The sequence below is a fragment of the Nerophis lumbriciformis genome, linkage group LG03, assembly GCF_033978685.3.
Source record: "Nerophis lumbriciformis linkage group LG03, RoL_Nlum_v2.1, whole genome shotgun sequence".
Taxonomy (NCBI): Eukaryota; Metazoa; Chordata; class Actinopteri; order Syngnathiformes; family Syngnathidae; genus Nerophis; species Nerophis lumbriciformis.
In genome coordinates this window covers 56,080,001-56,105,840 of record NC_084550.2, presented here as the reverse complement: position 1 = coordinate 56,105,840, position 25,840 = coordinate 56,080,001, and the positions used below count along the sequence as shown (strand labels likewise).

The window sequence follows — 25,840 nt, the reverse complement described above, 5'->3', positions numbered from 1 at the left end:
ACTTTGATACGTGCCGGGCGAGCAAATTGAGGGTTTTTTTTTTTCCCCAGTGGTTAAAAGACTCTTTGATACAACTGCCTTCAACAAATGTTGCTGCATCGCTGCACAAAAGACGCAAACTGTGCAAACCGGACAGCAAGGTTTTTCCCCTCGGCATCTATAGAACAGCACAAAATGACATACCGACGGATGCCGGCGAGGCTGACAAACGACGGCAAAGCTAGTGACTATTTTGTGTTCATACCACTCCAAACCCCGCGGAAGAACATTGACAAAGAGCCTGTAGAACAATCAGCCCAGAAGGCTGAAGATACCGTCGATATACACGAGCTATGTGTCGCCATGAGGCCGTTATGCTGCACTCCAGGAGAGGGTCTCAGCCCATTTGCAGTGATAACATGGAGGCAAGGAGCACCCTTCTGTGAAAAAGTTTGGAAAGTCGAAGCAGGCAATTTGACAGTTGATTTGGTTCGAGTTGATGTGAAATATAGCAGGTGTTGTGTGGGCTCTTAATACATTCTGCCAGCGTATCGGGCCTCAGACGCTCAGCAATGAACAAAGCGGCGCAAAAAAAAATAGAAAATGCTTTCAAACTTGAGATTTTTTTCTCTCTCTCCGATTTTCACAGTAGCCAGATGGAATGGAAAGAAGTGAACATTCTTGCGTGCATGAGGCGAGGAGGAGAAAAAAATAAAAAATAAAAATAAAAATTGGACTTTAACTGGTAGGAAATGTTAATTGATTTTCCCATTTTCTATGAGCTGCCGGCTTATGTTCATTGAAATAATCTGCGGCTTCATTTTTACATGAGACATTTAAATACAAAACATGTTTCCCCCAATAGAAAACACTTGAAATGAACTGAACGGGGGCTGTTTGCTACGGGCTTAAGGTAGAGATGGATGCTATAGAGCCGTGTTTTTCAACCATTGTGCTGCGGCACACTAGTGTTCCGTGAGATCCAGTCTGGTGTGCCGTGGGTGTCATGTCTGTGTGATCATGTTTTTGTTTTGGTCATGTTCGGTTTTGTTTTTGGACTTTTTGTGCACTTTTGTTTTGTCACCATAGCAACCATTAGTTTTCACCTGTCACGTCACGCACCTGTGTCACGTTTTGAGTCACACACCTGTTTTCGTTAATCATGTCTAATAGTATTTAAGTTCATTGTTTTCAGTTTGTCGTCCTGACGACATCCCGCATTTATGCTTCTGCACACTCTCCACACCCTTATGACCCTTGCTGCTCTTTTTTCATGCCGGTTCCATGCCAAGTAAGTTTTTGTTTATTAAGCCACAGTTAGTGTTTTTTGTTGTTCATAGTTTCTGCCTTTGTGCAAGTATTTGTTTTCATAGCCAAGTCGTTTCTCCGCCACTGTGCGCGCTTTTCGTTTGTACTTTTTTGTAGTTATAGTGTTTAAATAAATCATGTATTCACCTTCACGCCACATCTGGTCCAATTCACTTGCACCTCGGGAGAACAAACCAAGCCATGGTCCCAGTGTTGACAGTGGGAGATTATCTAAATTCACCTATTTGGGTTAAAAACATTTTTTGCAAACCAGTACCGTATTTTTCGAACTATAAGTCGCAGTTATATATGTTTGTTTCCTTCTTTATTATGCATTTTCGGCAGGTGCGACTTATACTCCGGTGCGACTTAAACTCCGAAAAATACGGCAATTATAGTCTGCAAATGATGTGTTGTTGTTGAGTGTCGGTGCTGTCTAGAGCTCGGCAGAGTAACCGTGTAATACTCTTCCACATCAGTAGGTAGCAGCCGGTAGCTAATTGCTTTGTAAACGTCGGAAACAGCGGGAGGCAGTGTGCAGGTAAAAAGGTATTTTATGCTTAATCCAAAAATAAACAAAAGGTGAGTGCCCCTAAGAAAATTCATTGAAGCTTACGGAAGACTATGCAGAACGAAACTAAAACTGAACTGGCTACAAAGTAAACAAAAATGGAATGCTGGACGACAGCAAAGACTTACTGTGGAGCAAAGACGGCGTCCACAATGTACATCCGAACATGACAATGAACAATGTCCCCGCAAAGAAGGATGGAGACAACTGAACTATTCTTGATTGCTAAAACAAAGTGGATGCGGGAAATATCGCTCAAAGGAAGACATGAAACTGCTACAGGAAAATACCAAAAAAAGAGAAAAAGCCACCAAAATTGGAGCGCAAGACAAGAACTAAAACACTACACACAGGAAAACAGCAAAAAAACTCCAAATAAGTCAGGGCGTGATGTGACAGGTGGTGATAGTACACCTACTTTGAGACAAGAGCTATAGCGATGCATGCTTGGTTATGGTTGAAAGTCACCAACAACTGCGACGACGACTCTTTACTGTCAACTGAGTTTATGATTTCTGCTGGTGGCGTCAACGCAAAAAACGTGCCTTGCCTCAAAAAAGGTTGAAAAACATTGCTATAGAGTACTTTTACAGGCACTAGGGTTGTACGGTATACCGGTATTAGTATAGTACCGTGATACTAATGAATCATATTCGGTACTATACCGCCTCTGAAAAGTACCGGACCCCCAGCCCTCTGCACCCCTGTCATCACGTTGTGACATTGCTGGTTTGGAGGAGCATGTTCGGCAGCGCGCAATCAAGGAGTACTTACAAGCAGACACAGTGTGTAGACAGAAAAGGGAGAACGGACGCATTTTGGCTTAAAAACTGATGATAAAAGTGAAGTTATAACACTGAAACGTCCTCAGGAAGAGGTGCTTTAAGACATGGCTAGCTAGCTAGCGGCAGTGTTTTAGCTACTTCTAAATCACTAATCCTCGCCTCCATGGCGACAAATAAAGTACGTTTCTTACAAGTATCATCCCTGCAGGACGAGGAATAGCTAAACATGCTTCACTACACACCGTAGCTCACCGGCATCAAAATGTAAACAAACGCCATTGGTGGATCTACAACTGACATCCACTGTAATGATACCAAGTACAGGAGCGTATTTAGTCAATACTACTATGATTACGTTGATATTTTTTGGCATCACAACGTCTTCTTTAGTTGTTTTTTTTAATTTATATTATGTTTATAAACTCAGGAAATATGTCCCTGGACACATAAGGACTTTGAATATGACCAATGTATGATCCTGTAACGACTTGGTATCGGATTGATGCCCAAATTTGTGGTATCATCCAAAACTAATGTAAAGCATCCAAACAACAGAAGAATAAGTGATTATTACATTTTAACAGAAGTGTAGATAGAACATGTTAAAAGAGAAAGTAAGCAGATATTAACAATAAATGAAAAAGTAGATTAATAATTCATTTTCTACCACTTGTCCTTAATAATGTTGACAAAATAATAGAATGGAAAATGACACAATATGTTACTGCATATGTCAGCACACTAAATTAGGAGCCTTTGTTTGTGTTAATACTAATAAAAGACAAGTTGTCTTGTATGTTCACTATCTTATTAAAGGACACACTTGCAATAATAAACAAATGTTTAATGTACCCTAAGATTTTTTTGGTAAAAATAAAGCAATTTTTTGTGGTCCCTTTTATTTAGAAAAGTATCAAAATAATGTTGGTACCGGCACCAAGTTATTGGTATCGGGACAACATTAATAGACACCGACAACATTACTTCTTAACTATCGAAAATCAAACTGTGCCATATTTCGCTACCTTTGTTGCATGTGACGTCACTTCCAGGTACAGACTTGGCCGGCTCAAACACTTGGGTGGAAACAGTACACAGCCAAACTTCAGTTAGTCATTGTTGCAACAAAGCAAGTATGCCTGACAGAAAACATTTGAACGTACAGTAAGGCGCCACTTTTTAATGCTAATTTACATTGGATATATATCTTAATTTTCCTGAGGGAACTCTCCTGAAGGAATCAATAAAGTACTATCTATCTATCTATCTATATGCCATAGACATGCTACTGATAATCACTATTTCACTTAGAGATGTCAACACCTCCGAATTTGGTAATGGAAACTACAACTGAGATGTGCATTACAATCTAACAGCTGGTGTGTAATCAATATAATACTTACAGTACAAACACTTTGTAGCGCTCGACAAAATACCAGATTCAGTTTATTGTCAAATGCTACTCCTATAGGCAACACACCGTGGCTTGTACAAAACCCAAAACTTGTGAACTTCTGGATCTGCCTCCCGGGAGCCTTTTGGCCGTGGAGACCAGATGCTGGGTCTCTGCCACACCAGAGTCCGTTTGGAGAGACTGGAGGAGATGCGGATGAAGAGACAGGGCTGCGGAGCTGGCGCTGAGTCCCGGGACGGACAAGCTTCACAGTGTCTCGGCTGAATGAGCAGGTATCGGACACCTCGGTCTGGACACTGGCCGAGAGTTGGTAGGTGGCCGAGGGTGGAGTCGGCTGTCTTGGTTGCTTTGTTGGGTCTGCTCCTGTCTCTGGCCATGCTTCCCCCACCCCAGCAGATGATGGCGTCAAACATGTATGTAGAAATGTCTGGTTGCATCAGCTATGCTCTTTTAATGTCTTCAATGTCCTTTGTGTTTTTTGATGTGTGATGTTTCCCTCTACCTGCTCAGTGGCCTTGTGGTTAGAGTGTCCGCCCTGAGATCGGTAGGTTGTGAGTTCAAACCCCCGGCCGAGTCATACCAAAGACTATAAAAATGGGACCCATTACCTCCCTGCTTGGCACTCACCATCAAGGGTTCGAATTGGGGGTTAAATCACCAAAATGATCCCCGGGCACGGCCACTTCTGCTGCTCATTGCTCCCCTCACCTCCCAGGGGGGGTGAACAAGGGGATGGGTCAAATGCAGAGGACACATTTCACCACACCTAGTGTGTGGGTGACAATCATTGGTACTTTAACTTAACTTTAACTTTACCCTTAACTTATACACATGCTTATGTGTGCTGTAGCTATGATGTTTTTTCCCTTGGTCTCAGTCAGGACCCTCTCTCCAGGGGCCCAGGCTTTAGATTGACTTTCCCCAGCGTTTCTCACATTTTTTGAAAGGGGCGCCGGAAGTTGGCAGACCCGTCAGCGATCCTGTTCTGTCTCCCTGTAATATTTGTCTGCTCTTGAATAGGATTGTGCTGAAAATCTTAATTATAATTAATTTAATAAAGTATTTCTGATTGTGATACTGATTCTGACAATGATGGATCTTTGTGGTCTTTACAAGATGATGACATATTAACATAAGCCTTAACTGTTGTAAGAGTGCAAGAAGAAGGTAAATGAAGTATAATATATTCCTCCTATCCAGGAGATTGCAAAAAGCCGCTGCCTGACCAGGGCTCAGAAAATCTGAAAAGACTCCTCCCAACCCCCACCAAGGACTGTTTTCACTGCTGGACTCTAGAAAGAGGTTCCGCAGCCTCCGTAGCAGAACCTCCAGGTTCTGCAACAGCTTCGTAAGACTCTTGAACGCATCATAATAATTCCCTCAATTCCCCCCAAAAACGGATTAACTCGCTGGAATATAAAGACAATATAACATACATCCATAAACGTGGATGCATATGCAAAAGTGCAATATATTTATCTGTACCGTAATCTATCCATCCATCCATCCATCTTCTTCCGCTTATCCGAGGACGGGTCGCGGGGGCAGCAGCCTAAGCAGGGAAGCCCAGACTTCCCTCTCCCCAGCCACTTCGTCCAGCTCTTCCCGTGGGACCCCGAGGCGTTCCCAGGCCAGCCGGGAGACATAGTCTTCCCAACGTGTCCTGGGTCTTCCCCGCGGCCTCCTACCGGTCGGACGTGCCCTAAACACCTCCCTAGGGAGGCGCTCGGGTGGCATCCTGACCAGATACCCGAACCACCTCATCTGGCTCCTCTCGATGTGGAGGAGCAGCGGCTTTACTTTGAGCTCCCCCCGGATGGCAGAGCTTCTCACCCTATCTCTAAGGGAGAGCCCCGCCACCCGGCGGAGGAAACTCATTTCGGCCGCTTGTACCCGTGATCTTGTCCTTTCGGTCAAAACCCAAAGCTCATGACCATAGGTGAGGATGGGAACGTAGATCGACCGGTAATTTGAGAGCTTTGCCTTCCGGCTCAGCTCCTTCTTCACCACAACGGTTCGATACAGCGTCCGCATTACTGAAGACGCCGCACCGATCCGCCTGTCGATCTCACGATCCACTCTTCCCTCACTCGTGAACAAGACTCCGAGGTACTTGAACTCCTCCACTTGGGGCAAGATCTCCACCCTTTTCCGGGCGAGAACCATGGACTCGGACTTGGGGGTGCTGATTCTCATCCCAGTCGCTTCACACTCGGCTGCGAACCGATCCAGCGAGAGCTGAAGATCCTGGCCAGATGAAGCCATCAGGACCACATCATCTGTAAAAAGCAGAGACCTAATCCTGCAGCCACCAAACCAGATCCCCTCAACGCCTTGACTGCGCCTAGAAATTCTGTCCATAAAAGTTATAAACAGAATCGGTGACAAAGGGCAGCCTTGGCGAAGTCCAACCCTCACTGGAATTGTGTCCGACTTACTGCCGGCAATGCGGACTAAGCTCTGGCACTGAGCATACAGAGAGCGGACTGCCACAATCAGACAGTCCGATACCCCATACTCCCTGAGCACTCCCCACAGGACTTCCCAAGGGACACGGTCGAATGCCTTCTCCAAGTCCACAAAACACATGTAGACTGGTTGGGCAAACTCCCATGCACCCTCAAGGACCCTGCCGAGAGTATAGAGCTGGTCCACAGTTCCACGACCAGGACGAAAACCACACTGTTCCTTCTGAACCCGAGGTTCGACTATCCGGCGTAGCCTCCTCTCCAGTACACCTGAATAGACCTTACCGGGAAGGCTGAGGAGTGTGATCCCACTGTGTACCGTAATATATTTATTTATATATGCACCTTATTGCTCTTTTATCCTGCACTACAACGAGCTAATGCAACGAAATTCCGTTCTTATATGTACTGTAAAGTTCAAATTTGAATGACAATAAAAAGTCTAAGTCTATATAGAAATGGAGGCAAACATGTGCAGTGTACACTTAGTCCCTGCGTCTGTCATTTTGTTACTAATTGTCGACGGGGCCGCCAGGGGAGGGATACGCATGATTGAGTTCCGTGCGACTTTCGGGACCGTATTGTTTCAGAAGACATGACAGCATTAGCAGCATTTTGTCTTTTCCCACTCGGAATACCTGCTAGGCTACGCCGCTGAAGCCCATCCCTCCACCTAAAAAAACAAAGCGTGTTTCACTCAGAACCCCCTGTTACTTATGAAAATAGGATGGAGGGAAAAACACTATTGTTCCCCTCAAGGCCCCTGAGTGCAACTCCCCCGGAGACTGAAAATGAGTGCAAGGATGGCAAACACATTCAGTCCCAGAAATCTTCACCACGACATAAAAATCCAGAACAGACAAGTAAAAACTGATGTGAATAACCTTTCATATATTACTCCGCTTATCCCCCCTTTTCGTGCCGGCACTTGCTATACTGCAAAAAGTTTAATCTAAGTAAGATTAAATATCTCAAATAAGGGTGATATTTGCTTATTTCCTGTCTGATAAGATAATTCTTCTCACTAAGCAGATTTTATGTTAGAGTCTTTTACTTGTTTTAAAGGGGAACATTATCACCAGACCTATGTAAGCGCCAATATATACCTTGATGTTGCAGAAAAAAGACCATACATTTTTTTAACCGATTTTCAAACTCTAAATGGGTGAATTTTGGCAAATTAAACGCCTTTCTATTATTTGCTCTCGGAAGCAATCCGCCATTACAAACACCGAGTCAAATCAGCAGTTATTTTCCGTTTTTTCGACTGTTTTCCGTACCTTGGAGACATCATGCCTCGTCGGTGTGTTGTCGGAGGGTGTAACAACACGAACAGGGACGGATTCAAGTTGCACCAGTGGCCCAAAGATGCGAAAGTGGCAAAAAATTGGACGTTTGTTCCGCACACTTTACCGACGACAGCTATGCTACGACAGAGATGGCAAGAATGTGTGGATATCCTGCGACACTCAAAGCAGATGCATTTCCAACTGGACTGGACGGATCATCTTTCAGGAAAAGAGAGCGGATGAGGGTATGTCTACAGAATATATATTAATTGATGAAAACTGGGCTGTCTGCACTCTCAAAGTGCATGTTGTTGCCAAATGTATTTCATATGCTGTAAACCTAGTTCATAGTTGTTAGTTTCCTTTAATGCCAAACAAACACATACCAATCGTTGGTTAGAAGGCGATCGCCGAATTCGTCCTCGCTTTTTCCCGTGTCGCTGGCTGTCGTGTCGTTTTTGTCGGTTTCGCTTGCATACGGTTCAAACCGATATGGCTCAATAGCTTCAGTTTCTTCTTCAATTTCGTTTTCGCTACCTGCCTCCACACTACAACCATCCGTTTCAATAAATGCGTAATCTGTTGAATCGCTTAAGCCGCTGAAATACGAGTCTGAATCCGAGCTAATGTCGCTATAGCTTGCTGTTCTATCCGCCATGTTTGTTTGTGTTGGCTTCACTATGTGACGTCACAGGAAAAAGGACGGGTGTATATAACAATGGTTAAAATCAGGCACTTTGAAGCTTTTTTTAGGGATATTGCGTGATGAGTAAAATTTTGAAAAAAACTTAGAAAAATAAAATAAGCCACTGGGAACTGATTTTTAATGGTTTCAACCCTTCTAAAATTGTGATAATGTTCCCCTTTAAGGATTTTGGTCCTAAATGATCTCAGTAAGATATTACAGCTTGTAGCTGAGATTTGATGACCTAAATTGAGTAAAACATGCTTGAAACTAGAATATCAACTGTTGCAAAGCTGTGTCATCAACACTCACAAGTATAAAACTGCTTTTTTAAAGTAATCATTTCTTATTTCAAGCATGAAAAAAAAAATCCTGACTTTGACACAATTGTGTCTCATAATTAAAACAGATGACAGCCAAATGGACTTTGCCGTTTTATTTTCAATGAAACAATAGAAAATATGTACTCATATAGTAGTACAGTTGGCACAGTACAGTAAACTGACAGTTAATATTTAAACATTTAACATTTCTAACAATTTTGAACAGAAATAGTTCATGCACATTCAGATAAATTCCTCAAAATTGCAATTAAAAAGATTTTGGCCGGGGGCCGGGCTGTATATATGCGCACTAATTGACTGAAAGAGCACGCACTTGGCGCGATGATGTCATGTTATCCATGGAAAAATGCATTTTTAGACCATATGATTTGCCTGAGCGGCTAGGAGACCCCGAGAGTAACAAGCGCTTGCCTTGTTGCCTTTCCATTAAGAACAATAAATTAGTTTTTATTATAAGTTTTCTCGTTTCACGAAATGTAATGCCGAGCGCATATCATTATGTCAAGATAATGGCACTAGCATTTACTTCATTTAAGAATATTTTTCAACATATTGAGCAAAAAGGTCTCTCTTTTTTTTCTACCAAGAAAAGTGCACTTGTTATTAGTGAGAATATACTTATTTTAAGGTATTTTTGGGTTCATTGAGGTTAGCTAATTTTACTTGTTTTGGAAAGTCTTGACAAGCCGAATTTTCTTGTTCTATTGGCAGATAATTGTGCTTAGTTCAAATAAAACACCACTCATTTTTGTATTTTTTTTTCTTGTTTTTGAACACTGACTTTTTGCAGTGTAGGTAGACACAGGGTTCGTACACCTTTTCCTTGGCCAAATTCCAGCACTTTATTAGGATTTTAAAGATACATTTTCCAGTTTTTCCAGTACCCTCCAAAAGGCGAAAACCAGCGTGAATCAACCCATAGCCTTGTTGTTTGAGGTCACCAAATGCTGTCTGTAGGAAAAATACGGTTCTGTAGACTATTCAATGTCATTGGTGTTTGCAAACGTTTCTCCATTTGTGTTGTTTTTCAAATTTCTTGTTCTTTTTCTTACTTACAGAACTCAATGTCATCGAGCACGGATTGATTCGCACCGTATTTGTGCTTGTAAACTGCATTATGTGATATAAACACACGCACCCTCAAAATGTCAATTTCACTCATTTATTAACAAAACTGTTCCACATTAATATAAGGACAATATTGTGTTTGTTTCACAACACCTCAGTCCCCTTTCATTAAGCATATCTAGCCTTATAACTGTGGCTATGATAACAAATTGATTTTTATTTGAGGGAAGTTATGAACATTATAATTTATCATTGACAAACACTAGCTTTTTTCCTTTCATAGCTTGTAATAACTGTCCGTAATTAACATGTAATCTAGCGTTGATCTCACAGTTTGGGTCTAGCATTTCTGTACAAACATACATATGCGCATACTATACATATACATTATCTGTACAAACATACATATGCGCATACTGTACATATACATTCACTGTACAAACATACATATACACATACATGTACATATACATTCACTGTACAAACATAGATATACACATACTGTACATATACATACATACACTCATGCATATAATCACGTTTTATCAAACATAAATTAAAGTTGTTACCCTAGGGTAAACTGGGTAATACATTGCACACTGACAAAGCTTAACCTATTGTTACTATAACAATCTACAAGGTTATTACACCTTTCTTCCCCTCCATTGTTTCTGCTTTCTTTTGTATTTCATGTTATCAGGACATATATGTATTGTTGCATTTGAACAACTGTATTGTTGATAATAGAGGTAAATTATTGTTATTATTCATTATCAATAGCGCTATTTCTATTGGTATTTGTATCGCTCCATGTGTATTGTAATTATGCTCATTGTCAATTCTCTATTATTATTTATTTCACTAACTGCTTATTTGCTATCACTTTTACCATCATATTTGTACATATCCTATTTGCTGATGTTGTTATATTGTTGTTGTTGTTGTTATTGTTGTGTTTGCTGTTGTTGTTGTCTCTCTGTCTTATCCCCATCTTGTCCCCACAATTTCCTCCTTTTTTTTTCTTCCTATCCCCTCCTGCTCAAGCCTGGCTGCACCAAGTAATAATATAAATCCATTTAATAAAGTCAAATACAAATTAAAGCTGCAAGCAGCGATGGACGGGACCGACTTTGACGGCACATAAAATCCAAACCGGAGGAGTAATTAAAACTCTTTGGTCAAATTTTAATCAGAAGGGTTCAATCTCTCTCCTGTGCTAATTTGAAGCCGACACGACAAACGCGCTCAGAGGAGATAATGTTTGAAAAAAGGTGACCGGTTTTTACAAAACTTTTGTTTTGAAGGGGGAATCGCAAACTTCCTGTTGATTTTTGCTGGGGGTTGTCAATATATGAAATGTAGGTCTAAGTGAGACCTACATAAAGATTTTTGTTTCATGTCTCTAAGAAGTTACAGGCAGTTTTGTCTGAGTTTTCTTCCTGGGAGCAGCTGTTTCTGTGTTTTCTTCCTAGGGGGCGCTAGAGCGCAATTTTGAGTTTTGGGGTTGGGTTTTTTATTAGATCTCAATTTTTGCCAGTCCTGATGTGTGTGTCCAGTTTGGTGATTTTTAAGCATGTTAAGGGGGTCAAATTACAGCTCAAAGAGGCAAAATTGACTGTTTTTACCAACTTTTTGTTTTGAAGGGGGAATTGCCAATTTCCTGTTGATTTTTGCTGAAGAATGTCAACAAATGAAATCTAGGTCCAAGGCAGACCTACATAGCGGTTTTTGTTTCATGTCTCTATGACATTCCTACCGGAAGGTACAATCAGTTTTGTCTGTGTTTTTGTCTAGGGGGCGCTAGAGCGCAATTTTGAGTTTTGGGGTTTGGTTTTTTGATTAGATGGCAATTTTTGCCAGTCCTGATGTGTGGGTCAAATATGGTGAGTTTTGAAGCATGTTAAGGGGGTCAAATTACAGCTCAAAGAGGCAGCGGAATAATAATAATAAAACCTTACAAATACAATAGGGTCCTCTGTCCGAAAGGGACATTGCGGTCCCTAATAAGGCAACAAGAGAAGTATCCCACACTTCTCTTGTGTAAAGTAAATTTGTACAGCCGATATGGGCATCTACATCAACTATTTGATTTGCCTGAGAAGCTGGACAGGACAAAAAAATAAATAAATAAAAAATTAGGTCGAGCATGTACCAAAAGGTTAAAAAACAGAACTTTAGCTAACGTTAGTTAACTTGTAGGGCTAGTAATCTCTCTGGTTTACATTTCATATGACTCGAGAGAGAAGACTCTCCCATTGCGAAAAGCTGGATTTCCTTTTTGCATATACGTGGATTTGGTCCACGTTTTATCCAAAGTTTGCATTTGTCATTTTCCATCTAATGCTCATTAAAACGACAACCTCCCGGCATGATGGACCGATGCACCACTGTCCTCTTGGGGGGCGACACAGAATGGCATGACAACAACCTAATGTAAGGGCTCGTGCAAAGCCAACAGATCAAGCCTGTAGCTTTCATTTTTTAAGGAAACTTATTTTATTTGTTTCCATTTTATAATTAGCCTATTGAGTCAGACTGCCGAAAAATATGATGAACATTTCCAAGCATTTACAAGCACTTCACCCAAAATTCAAGCATTTTTCAAACCTTGAAAACACAACATTAAAACCCAAGCATTTTCAAGGTTTTTAAGCACCCCGTACGGACCCTGTAGACATTTCCTTCCATATGAAATAGGAGTATCTTTTACAATGCTTGTGGGCGGCAGGAAGACGAATCCATGTTTGATTAGGAGCTGAAGGTTAACGCAGGCTTCTTCCAGGGGAAGGCGGGGATGTAGCGGGTGGCTGAAGAAGGTAGAGGGGAGGGGATTGGAAGTGTTTGATAAGAGTCCATGCGGACAGACCTGGGCCTCATTAAACATGTAAATGCGACTTCCAGCATGGAGCCCCCACACACTTTCAGGCCTTGGTTTTTAATTACCTCTTTGTTTTGAACACGTAACAGGGTCCAACGACTGTAGCCTGGGGCATTTTAAGTATGTGTGTTGAATGAAACGCCCATATAACCATTTGTATTTCTATCTGTATGATCAGTGCCAGAGCTTGGTCCGCATTGCCGGCGGTAAGTCGGACACGTTTCCAGTGAGGGTCGGACTCCGCCAAGGCTGCCCTTTGTCACCGATTCTGTTCATAACTTTTATGGACAGAATTTCTAGGCGCAGTCAGGGCGTTGAGGAGATCTGGTTTGGTGGCTGCAGGATTAGGTCTCTGCTTTTTGCAGGTGATGTGGTCCTGATAGCTTCATCTGGCTAGGATCTTCAGCTCTCACTGGATCGGTTCGCAGCCGAGTGTGAAGCGACTGGGATGAAAATCAGCACCTCCAAGTCCGAGTCCATGGTTCTCGCCCGGAAAAGGGTGGAGTGCCATCTCCGGGTTGGGGAGGAGATCTTGCCCCAAGTGGAGGAGTTCAAGTACCTCGGAGTCTTGTTCACGAATGGGGGAAGAGTGGATCGTGAGATCGACAGGCGGATCGGTGCGGCGTCTTCAGTAATGCGGACGCTGTATCGATCCGTTGTGGTGAAGAATGAGCTGAGCCGGAAGGCAAAGCTCTCAATTTACCGGTCGATCTACGTTCCCATCCTCACCGTTATGTGATGACCGAAAGGACAAGATCACGGGTACAAGCGGCCGAAGTGAGTTTCCTCCGCCGGGTGGCGGGGCTCTCCCTTAGAGATAGGGTGAGAAGCTCTGACATCCGGGGGTAGCTCAAAGTAAAGCCTCTGCTCCTCCACATGGAGAGGAGCCAGATGAGGTGGTTTGGGCATCTGGTCAGGTTGCCACCCGAACGCCTCCCTAGGGAGGTGTTTAGAGCACGTCTGACCGGTAGGAGGCCGCGGGGAAGACTCAGGACACGTTGGGAAGACTATGTCTCCCGGCTGGCCTGGGAACGCCTCGGGGTCCCACAGGAAGAGCTGGACGAAGTGGCTGGGGAGAGGGAAGTCTGGGCTTCCCTGCTTAGGCTGCTGCCCCCGCGACCCGACCTCGGATAAGCGGAAGAAGATGGATGGATGGATGGATGGATGGATGGATGGATTTCTATTTGCTATATCATTGGTTGCTATGATTTCTTTTAAAACGTCTTGGACAATATTTTTTAAATACAGTCAAGCGGTTCTTAATGTTTTTTTACCCAATTTAGATACATGGGTGAGTGAAAACATTAGGTCTCAGTACACCACTGCAATATTATCTCTGTAAAGGCAATATTATGCAGTATGCATGCATGCATCTTATGCATTCATTTTCTGACCAGTAAGCAGAAACACTTTTTCACTCTCTTTGCAAAGTGTTCACAGTTTTGCCGTAACTATTTTCTATACTGACACTAGAATGAGACAGTCAGAGATTACAAAGAGAAACATAGCCAGGACTTGTGATCTCGCTAGAAAGATGTCCAGGCATCGAGTAATTGTCTCTGGCCCCCTGCCTGCGAGAGGCAATGATGAGAGATATAGCAGATTAGTCTCGCTTAACAAGTGGCTGGCTAGCTTCTGTAGACAACAGGGACTAACGTTTATTGATAATTGGCCCTCTTTCTGGGGCAAACCAGGCTTGCTGATGAGGGACGGCCTTCACCCTAACCAGGAAGGCGCCATCATCCTGACTAAAAACATAGACTACTGTTTAAGTCACATTTGACTAACTACACTAGAGCAAGCCCGGTCACAGGCAATTACAGAGCCTGCTAGTCCGGGTGAGGAGTCAGTTAAGCTAGAACTAGCCAGCACCAGGCTGGATAATTCCTGTACGCATAGCAATTTTCTTAGAATAACACACAACTCACATAATGTGTTTTCTGTTGTGAATGTGTCCGGGGTAGATATGCATTCTACTGAGGTGGCAAATCATGATGCGTTCAGTCGATCGCAGCATCAAGCAAACAATCTGAAAATTCCCGTCGTATCAATTCCTAGATATGGTCGAAACTATTTAAAGTGCACTACGTATAATAAACGCAACATTATTAATATTTCTACTACGGATAATTTAAACAGAAACTCGTCAAAACAGCCCAATACTTATAATATGGGCTTTTTAAACATAAGATCATTGTCTCCCAAAACGTTATTAGTTAATGAGGTCATTAGAGACAACAATCTTAACGTCATTGGTCTTAGCGAAACCTGGCTCAAACCAGACGAATTTTTTGCCCTAAATGAGGCATCTCCTCCTAACTATACGAATGCGCATATTGCCCGTCCCCTTAAAAGGGGTGGGGGGGTCGCACTAATATACAATGAAAACTTTAACCTTACCCCTAACCTAAATAATAAATACAAATCGTTTGAGGTGCTTACTATGAGGTCTGTCGCACCGCTGCCTCTCGATATGGCTGTTATCTACCGCCCCCCAGGGCCCTACTCGGACTTTATTAATGAATTCTCAGAGTTCGTTGCTGATCTAGTGACGCACGCAGACAATATAATCATAATGGGGGACTTTAATATCCATATGAATACCCCATCGGACCCTCAGTGCGTGGCGCTCCAGACTATAATTGATAGCTGTGGTCTTACACAAATAATAAATGAACCTACGCATCGCAACGGCAATACGATAGATCTAGTGCTGGTCAGGGGTGTCACCACCTCCAAAGTTATGGTACTCCCGTATACTAAAGTAATGTCCGATCATTACCTTATAAAATTCGAAGTTCTGACTCATTGTCAACAAACTAATAATAATAATAACTGCTATAGCAGCCGCAACATTAATGCTGCCACAACGATGACTCTTGCTGACCTACTGCCTTCGGTAATGGCACCATTCCCAAATTATGTCGGCTCTATTGATAACCTCACTAACAACTTTGTCAATGCCCTGCGCAAAACCATTGATAGTATAGCACCGCTAAAACAAAAAAGGGCCCCTAAAAGGCGCACCCCATGGTTTACAGAAGAAACCAGAGCTCATAAATTATCATGTAGAAAGTTGGAACGCAAATGGCGCGCGACTAAGCTTGAGGTTTTCCATCAAGCATGGAGTGATAGTTTAATATTGTACAAACGCATGCTTACCTTAGCTAAAGCTAAATATTACTCAAATCTCATCCGCCTCAACAAAAACGACCCTAAATTTTTGTTTAGTACAGTAGCATCGCTAACCCAACAAGGGACTCCTCCCAATAGCTCCACCCACTCGGCAGATGACTTTATGAATTTCTTTAATAAGAAAATTGAACTCATTAGAAAGGAGATTAAAGACAACGCATCCCAGCTACAACTGGGTTCTATGAACACAGATACAAATGTATCTACGACGGATACTGCAATACAAAATAGTCTCTCTCTTTTTGATGAAATAACATTAGAGGATCTATTACAGCGTGTAAGTGGGATAAAACAAACAACATGTTTACTTGACCCACTTCCTGGGAAACTTATCAAGGAGCTTTTTGTATTATTAAGTCCATCAGTGCTAAATATTATAAACGTATCACTTTCCTCTGGCACTGTTCCCCTAGCATTCAAGAAAGCGGTTATTCATCCTCTGCTCAAAAGACCTAACCTTGATCCTGACCTCATGGTAAACTACCGACCGGTGTCCCACCTTCCCTTTATTTCGAAAATCCTCGAAAAAAATTGTCGCACAGCAGCTAAATGAACACTTAGTGTCTAACAATCTCTGTGAACCTTTTCAATCCGGTTTCAGGGCAAATCGCTCTACGGAGACAGCCCTCGCAAAAATGACTAATGATCTACTGCTAACGATGGACCCTGATGCGTCATCTATGTTGCTGCTTCTTGATCTTAGCGCTGCTTTCGATACCGTCGATCATAATATTTTATTAGAGCGTATCAAAACACGTATTGGTATGTCAGACTTAGCTTTGTCGTGGTTTAACTCTTATCTTACTGACAGGATGCAATGCGTCTCCCATAATAATGTGACCTCGGACTATGTTAAGGTAACGTGCGGAGTTCCTCAGGGTTCGGTTCTTGGCCCTGCACTCTTCAGTAGTTACATGCTGCCGCTAGGCGACATCATACGCAAATACGGTGTTAGCTTTCATTGTTATGCTGATGACACCCAACTCTACATGCCCCTAAAGCTGACCAACACGCCGGATTGTAGTCAGCTGGAGGCGTGTCTTAATGAAATTAAACAATGGATGTCCGCTAACTTCTTGCAACTCAACACCAAGAAAACGGAAATGCTGATTATCGGTCCTGCTAAACACCGACATTTATTTAATAATACCACCTTAACATTTGACAACCAAACAATTACAAAAGGCGAATCAGTAAAGAATCTGGATATTATTTTCGACCCAACTCTCTCCTTTGAATCACACATTAAGAGTGTTACTAAAACGGCCTTCTTCATCTCCGCAATATCGCTAAAATTCGTTCTATTTTATCCACTAGCGACGCTGAGATCATTATTCATGCGTTCGTTACGTCTCGTCTCGACTACTGTAATTTATTATTTTCGGGTCTCCCTATGTCTAGCATTAAAAGATTACAATTGGTACAAAATGCGGCTGCTAGACTTTTGACAAGAACAAGAAAGTTTGATCATATTACGCCTATACTGGCTCACCTGCACTGGCTTCCTATGCACTTAAGATGTGACTTTAAGGTTTTACTACTTACGTATAAAATACTACACGGTCTAGCTCCGTCCTATCTTGTCGATTGCATTGTACCATATGTCCCGGCAAGAAATTTGCGTTCAAAGAACTCCGGCTTATTAGTGATTCCCAGAGCCCAAAACAAGTCTGCGGGCTATAGAGCGTTTTCTATTCGGGCTCCAGTACTATGGAATGCCCTCCCGGTAACAATTAGAGATGCTACCTCAGTAGAAGCATTTAAGTCCCATCTTAAAACTCATTTGTATACTCTAGCCTTTAAATAGCCCCCCTGTTAGACCAGTTGATCTGCCGTTTCTTTTCTTTTCTCCTCTGCTCCCCTTTTCCTTGAGGGAGGGAGGGGGCACAGGTCCGGTGGCCATGGATGAAGTGCTGGCTGTCCAGAGTCGGGACCCGGGGTGGACCCCTCGCCTGTGCATCGGCTGAGAACATCTCTGCGCTGCTGACCCGTCTCCGCTCGGGATGGTGTCCTGCTGGCCCCACTATGGACTGGACTCTTACTATTATGTTGGATCCACTATGGACTGGACTCTCACAATATTATGTCAGACCCACTCGACATCCATTGCTTTCGGTCTCCCCTAGAGGGGGGGGGTTACCCACATATGCGGTCCTCTCCAAGGTTTCTCATAGTCATTCACATCGACGTCCCACTGGGGTGAGTTTTTCCTTGCCCGTATGTGGGCTTTGTACCGAGGATGTCGTTGTGGCTTGTGCAGCCCTTTGAGACACTTGTGATTTAGGGCTATATAAATAAAGATTGATTGATTGATTGATTGATATTTGCAAGTCCATTTTCAAGAAGGATATTTAAATATATTTCCACTCGAATCAACCGTATACGAGGGGTACCACTGCCTTATACGGCGACAGCAGTGTGTAAAGGATATCACCACATGGGCTCAGGAACACTTCAGAAAAGCGCCGTCAGTAGCTACAGTTGGCCGCCACACCTGTAAGTGCAAGTTAAAACAAAGCCAAAGCCATTTATTAACAACACCCGGAAACGCCGCCGGCTTCGCTGGGGCCCGAGCTCATCTAAGATGGACTGATGCAAAGTGGGAAAGTGTTCCTTGGTCTGACACAGTACACATTTCAAATTGTTTTTTGGAAACCGTGGACACGACCTCCGGAACAAAGAGGAAAAGAACCATCCGGATTGTTCTCGGCGCATTATGTCAGACCCACTCGACATCCATTGCTTTCGGTCTCCCCTAGAGGGGGGGGGTTACCCACATATGCGGTCCTCTCCAAGGTTTCTCATAGTCATTCACATCGACGTCCCACTGGGGTGAGTTTTTCCTTGCCCTTATGTGGGCTTTGTACCGAGGATGTCGTTGTGGCTTGTGCAGCCCTTTGAGACACTTGTAATTTAGGGCTATATAAATAAAGATTGATTGATTGATTGATTGATACAACAAAAAGGAGGATTACCTCCGAATTCTTCAGGACAACCTAAAATCATCAGCCTGGAGGTTGGGTTTTGGGCGCAGTTGGGTGTTCCAACAGGACAAAGACCCCAACACACGTTAAAAGTGGTAAAGGAATGGCTAAATCAGGCTAGAATGAAGGTTTTAGAATGGCTTTCCCAAAGTCCTGACTTAAATGTGTGGACAATGCTGAAGAAACAAGTCCATGTCAGAAAACCAACACATTTAGCTGAACTGCACCAATTTTGTCAAGAGGAGTTGTGGATGGCTACCAAAAGCGCCTTATTGCAGTGAAACTTGCCAAAGGACATGTAACCAAATATTAACGTTGCTGTATGTATACTTTTGACCCAGCAGATTTGCTCACATTTTCAGTAGACCCATAATAAATACATAAAAGAACCAAACTTCATGAATGTTTTTTGTGACCAACAAGTATGTGCTCCAATCACTCTATCACAAAAAAATAAGAGTTGTAGAAATGATTGGAAACTCAAGACAGCCATGACATTATGTTCTTTACAAATGTATGTAAACTTTTGACCACGACTGTGTGACCACGGTGTGTAGGATTCACCTGCCAAACCTGCCAGGGACAATGAAACCATGCTCGTTCCCATCAAGTGTCTTTGATTGACTCCCCTGAGTGTATGAATGGGTATGAAAACCAGTCTACACAAACAGGAATCAAAGTCGTCGTCAACTGTTGCCGGTAGAAAATTAGGAAGCCAGACTGACTGACCGGAAAAGGCAGTATTAAATAGCGCTCTGATCAGTGCTCGGGAAACAGGTGAGCGTCCAGAACATCAATAAGAGACAGGTGAAAACAATAAGCATACATGGTAACTGAAAACAAACCCAGGGGTGCATAAAACAGGAACTGAGGTAGTCCAAAAACCAAACAGATCATGATCCGGGCAGCCGATCATAACAAATATGTTTGGAGGAGAAAAGGTGAGGCCTTTAATCCCATGAATATCATACCTACCGTCAAGCATGGTGGTGGTAGTATTATGCTCTAGGCCTGTTTTACTGCCAATAGAACTGGTGCTTTACAGAGAGTAAATGGGACAATAAAAAAGGAGGATTACCTCTAAATTCTTCAGGACAACCTAAAATCATCAGCCCGGAGGTTGGGTCTTGGGCGCAGTTGGGTGTTCCAACAGGACAATGACCCCAAACACACCTCAAAAGTGGTAAAGGAATGGCTAAATCAGGCTAGAATGAAGGTTTTAGAATGGCCTTCCCAAAGTCCTGACTTAAACGTGTGGACAATGCTGAAGAAACAAGTCCATGTCAGAAAACCAACACATTTAGCTGAACTGCACCAATTTTGTCAAGAGGAGTAGTCAAAAGTTCAACTAGAAGCTTGTGGATGGCTACCAAAAGCGCCTTATTGGAGTGAAACTTGCCAAGGGACATGTAAGCAAATATTAACATTGCTGTATGTATACTTTTGACCCAGCAGATTTGCTCACATTTTCAGTAGACCCATAATAAATTCATAAAAGAACCAAACTTCATGAATTTTTTTTGTGAGAGTTGCAGAAATTATTGGAAACTCAAGACAGCCATGACATTATGTTCTTTACAAATGTATGTGAACTTTTGATCGCGACTGAATGTTCTATGCTGGACTGGTCTCAATGTATATCTGCAAAGCTTTGCAAATATATTACAAAATACCTATTCTGTCTCTGGTGGTTTTTCAACTCAGCTTTAAGTGTCGTAAAGAGCTTGGGAGCGACTTGTGACTTGAATTCCCTGGGAGGAACAACTGGTCCAAAACGCAACAATTTGGGGGCTCGTTGAAAAATTTCAAATTACTACTGCAAAGGCATCCGCCATAAGGTTAGTATTTTTCTAGTATTTGTGTCGATATAAATACATACATATATACACATATATGTATTCAATATTTTATTTTTTAAACAATTTTTGAGACCATCTCTCTCTGTGCGTATACGTCACTTGTCGGCAGCTTTTTTGAAAACTGTAACCTGTTTTGAAAAAGTTTTGTGATATTTTACCAATATCAAATAGTGAGAATCGGTTTGAACACGTTTACGAGTTTATACATTTCTGCAATAACAAACTCGCTCCGTTAATTGCCTGCTTCCAATTAAGGCTCCGTCCTCTTTGCCTTCTCAGTAAATAAGTACCCTGTCCTTAATTAGAGCATTTAGGTACTTGGAATTCACGAGGAATCATTATATTTGTGCATAACTGTGAGCGTGTTGCAGTGATCTTAACTCAGTAAACACAAAAAAACTACAGTATATATGTATTGTAATGCAAAATTACCTGGCCTGGCTTGGCATCTTCACATATGGAGGCTTCATAGGGCGTGGCCAATTCTGGGGGATTGTCGTTAACATCCAGTATACGAATACTCACTGCTGAATGTGACGCCATGGTGTGGTTATCTACACAGAGAGGGAACAAAATATGCAGTGGTTTGTATAGAGTCTCATCCTGCCTGTAATCATCTGTTGGCTCCAATCAGTGCTGCTGTCTCCAAGAGGGTTACTTCATTTTGCAACTTAGTTAGGAAGTACCATATTTTGTGTGTGTGCGTGCGTGTGAAGGTGTCTGTGGAGCAGCAGCGTTGTCAAGGCGCTGACATTGACAAAGGAGTGCAGAGGTGCCAGTGTGCTGACATTATAACAAGCGAGCGCGTACACCTTAATGGTGCACTATCATGGCGGTGACAGAAGAGAAGCTGGCTGCAGCAACAAAAGTCGAAGTGTGCGTAAAACAAGTTCACAGATTTATTTATCAAAGCAGCTGTTTTGTTTTGATCTGGTAGGTATATATGTGTGTGTGTGTAAATATATATATATATATATATATATATATATATATATATATATATATATATATATCTATATATATATATATATATATATATATATATATATATACATATATACATACATATATACATATACACACATATGTACATATACATATACACATATACACACATATATACTATTACATATACATATATATATATATATATATATATATATATATATATATATATATATATATATATATATATATATATTAGGGATGTCCGATAATGGCTTTTTGCCGATATCCGATATTCCGATATTGACCAAACCTCAACCAATACCGATATCAACCGATATATACAGTCGTGGAATTAACACATTATTATGCCTAATTTGGACAACCAGGTATGGTGAAGATAAGGTCCTTTTTAAAAAAATAAAATAAATAAAATAAGATAAATACATTTAAAAAAAAAATTCTTGAATAAAAAAGAAAGTAAAACAAAATAAAAACAGTTACATAGAAACTAGTAATTCATGAAAATGAGTAAAATTAACGGTTAAAGATTAGTACTATTAGTGGACCAGCAGCACGCACAATCATGTGTGCTTACGGACTGTATCCCTTGCAGACTGTATTGATATATATTGATATATAATGTAGGAACCAGAATATTAATAACAGAAAGAAACAACCCTTTTGTGTGAATGAGTGTAAACGGGGGAGTTAGATGTTTTGGGTTGGTGTATTAATTGTAAGTGTAACTTGTGTTTTTTATGTTGATTTAATAAAAACAAAAAAAAACAAAACAAAAAACGATACAGATAATAAAAAAAACGATACCGGATAATTTCGGATATTACATTTTAAAGCATTTATCGGCCGATAATATCAACCTGTCGATATTATCGGCCGATAATATCTAATATATATATATATACATATGTATAAATGTGTCTACACATATATACATATGCATTTAAATATATATATATATATCTATATACATTAGGTCAGCAAAAAACACAGAGGCTATATAATAATAATAATAACAATAATAACTGGGATTTATATAGCGCTTTTCTAAGTACCCAAAGTCGCTTTACATGTAGAACCCATCATTCATTCACACCTGGTGGTGGTAAGCTACTTTCGTAGCCACAGCTGCCCTGGGGTAGACTGACGGAAGCGTGGCTGCAATTTGCGCCAACGGCCCCTCCGACCACCACCTATCATTCATCATTCAATTCACCGGTGTGAGTGGCACCGGGGGAAAAGGGTGAAGTGTCCCGCCCAAGGACACAATGACAGCGATTTTTGGATGGTAAGAGGCGGAGAGCGAACCTGCAACCCTCAGGTTTCTGGCACGGTTGCTCTACCCACTACGCCATGCCGCCCATATATATATATATATATATATATATATATATATATACCAGATCAAAACAAAACAGCTGATTTGGACAACAGTTTGGAGCGGGCCCCTTCCTTGTATATCATCCCTACAAACCTGTTTCGCAGGTTTCCCTGCTCGTCAGGGGATTTTATGAATAAAATCGAAAATAACCTGCTTGTAGGGATGATATACTGTAGCCTCTGTGTTTTTTCTTGACCTAACGGATATTCCGCTCTACCCCGGTATTGAGCACTGTACAACTGATAAAACACAGAAACCACGACTACATATATATATATATATACATACATAATATATACATACATAATATATATATATATATATTTGGTGGAGGAGGAATTATGGTGTGGGTTACTTTTCAGGAGTTGGGCTTGGACCCTTAGTTCCAATGAAAGACACTTTGAATGCTCCAGGATACCAAAATATTTTGGACAATTCCATGCTCCCAACTTTGTGGGAACAGTTTGGAGCGGGCCCCTTCCTCTTCCAACATGACCGTGCACAAATGCACAAAGCAAGGTCCATAAAGACATGGATGACAGAGTCTGGTGTGGATGAACTTGACTGGCCTGCACAGAGTCCTGACCTGAACCCGATAGAACACCTTTGGGATGAATTAGAACGGAGACTGAGAGCCAGGACTTCTCCACCAACGTCAGTTTTTGGAAGAATGGTGGAAAATTCCTATAAACACACTCCGCAACCTTGTGGACAGCCTTCCCAGAAGAGTTGAAGCTGTAATAGCTGCAAAAGGTGGACCCACATCATATTGAACCCTATGGGTTAGGAATGGGATGGCACTTCAAGCTCATATGTGAGTCAAGGCAGGTGGCCAGATACTTTTGGCAATATAGAGTATTATGTAGACAACAAGTACGTGTTTTAAATGTAGAAAAAAAGCAGAATATACCTTTAATAAGCTTAAATGTACATGTGAGAGGTGTGAGCATGATTTATAATTAGTTCTTTCTAACGCTACTTTAAATTAGTTTGCCATCTGACTGCATCAGATTTGTCTAATTTCCTCATCAAACATGATGTACAGTACAGGCCCGAAGACGGCGTAATTATGTAAGTCCGTGTGTGTGTCTAAGACAATTCCAGGTTGGCGATGGAAAGAGAGTGAGAGAACATTACGTTTAAATGAGAGTCGTGTTGGCTTCAGGTGTTGGCCTGATATCTTGTCTAATTAGAGGGCATTAAATGGATAATTCAGCTGCCGCCACTCGGCGCACGTATCTGAGTGTCATCGAACAATAACAAAAAAATACGTACTGTCAACAAGCAACTGACAAGCAGGGGGGGAAATTGACGATAAAAAAGTGAATTGACGTCAAGTGTTGTAATTGCTTGAATACAGCTGCAATTAGTTGCTCTGACCCTGAACAAAAAGGCTCTTCTGAACTGCAGAGGATGATTGCAACTTTACATGCTGTACATCAGAAATATCATCATGTGAGTCCTCACAGACACTCTAAAAAGGTAATTTCGTCGAAAACCCCCCCGCCCAGGCTCGAAAATTAGAAAATCATGAATGCGCAGTACCACTGTAGTCCTATAGGTGGCAGTAATGCATATGTCAAAATACACTATATTGCCAAAAGTATTTGGCCACCCATTCAAATGACGAGAATCAGGTGTCCTAATCACTTGGCCCGGCCACAGGTGTATAAAACAGCGGTTTTTAACCTGGGTTCGATGGAACCCTAGGGCAGGGGTCGGCAACCTTTACCAGTCAAAGAGCCATTTTGAGCAGTTTCACAAATTAAAGATAACAATGGGAGCCACTAAATTTTTTTGAAATTTAATATGAATTAACGCTGCATAATAAGTTGTTGTTTTTTTTGCTTTGTGCTATGCATAAACCAGGGGTCTCCGACATGCTGCCCATACCTTAATATGGAATTTGAATGCTGGTGTGGCACGCGGGTTTTATATAAATGGCGCTTGTCAGCGTCATGCGTGCCGTGATGGTACAGCATATAGCACCCACTACGACCAGCGTGCCTGATCAGCCACACCTTATATGGGGCTTCCGCTTGCTCACGTAGGTGACAGCAAGGCATACTTGTTCAACAACCACACAGGTTACACTGACGGTGTCGGTATAAAAAAAAACAAAAAACTTTAACACTCTTACTAATAATGCGCCACGCTGTGAACCCACACTAAACAAGAATGACAAACACATTTCGGGAGAACATCTGCACCGTAACACAACATAAACACAACAGGACAAATACCCAGAATCCCATGCAGCCCTAACTCTTCCGGGCTACATTATACACCCATTATACGGTAATTTGTTGTGAGTTTATGCACTGTGTTGGTTTTGTTCTTTGAACAAGGTGATGTTCATGCACGGTTCATTTTGTGCACCAGTAAAAAAAACATGGTAACACTTTAGTATGGGAAACATATTCACCATTAATTAGTTGCTTATTAACATGCAAATTAGTAAAATATTGGCTCTTAACTAGTCATTATTAAGTACTTATTAATGCCTTATTCTGCATGGCCTTATTATAACTCTAACCCTCTAACCCTAACCCTTTTTTTGATTGATTGACTTTTATTAGTAGGTTGCACAGTACAGTACATATTCTGTAAAATTGACCACTAAATGGTAACACCCGAATAAGTTTTTCAACTTACTTAAGTCGAGG

At 41.7% G+C, this 25,840-nt stretch overlaps 1 protein-coding gene across 1 annotated transcript in view; it reads right to left on the bottom strand.

Annotated features, from left to right (window-relative positions):
- The window catches only part of LOC133587215 (cadherin-22), a 615,599-nt gene that overhangs the window by 58,828 nt on the left and 530,931 nt on the right, over positions 1-25,840 (bottom strand). Inside the window, exon 12 of the mRNA XM_072912852.1 lies at positions 21,260-21,381. Coding sequence (XP_072768953.1) covers positions 21,260-21,381 — 122 coding nt within the window. The remainder of the gene's footprint in view (positions 1-21,259; positions 21,382-25,840) is intronic.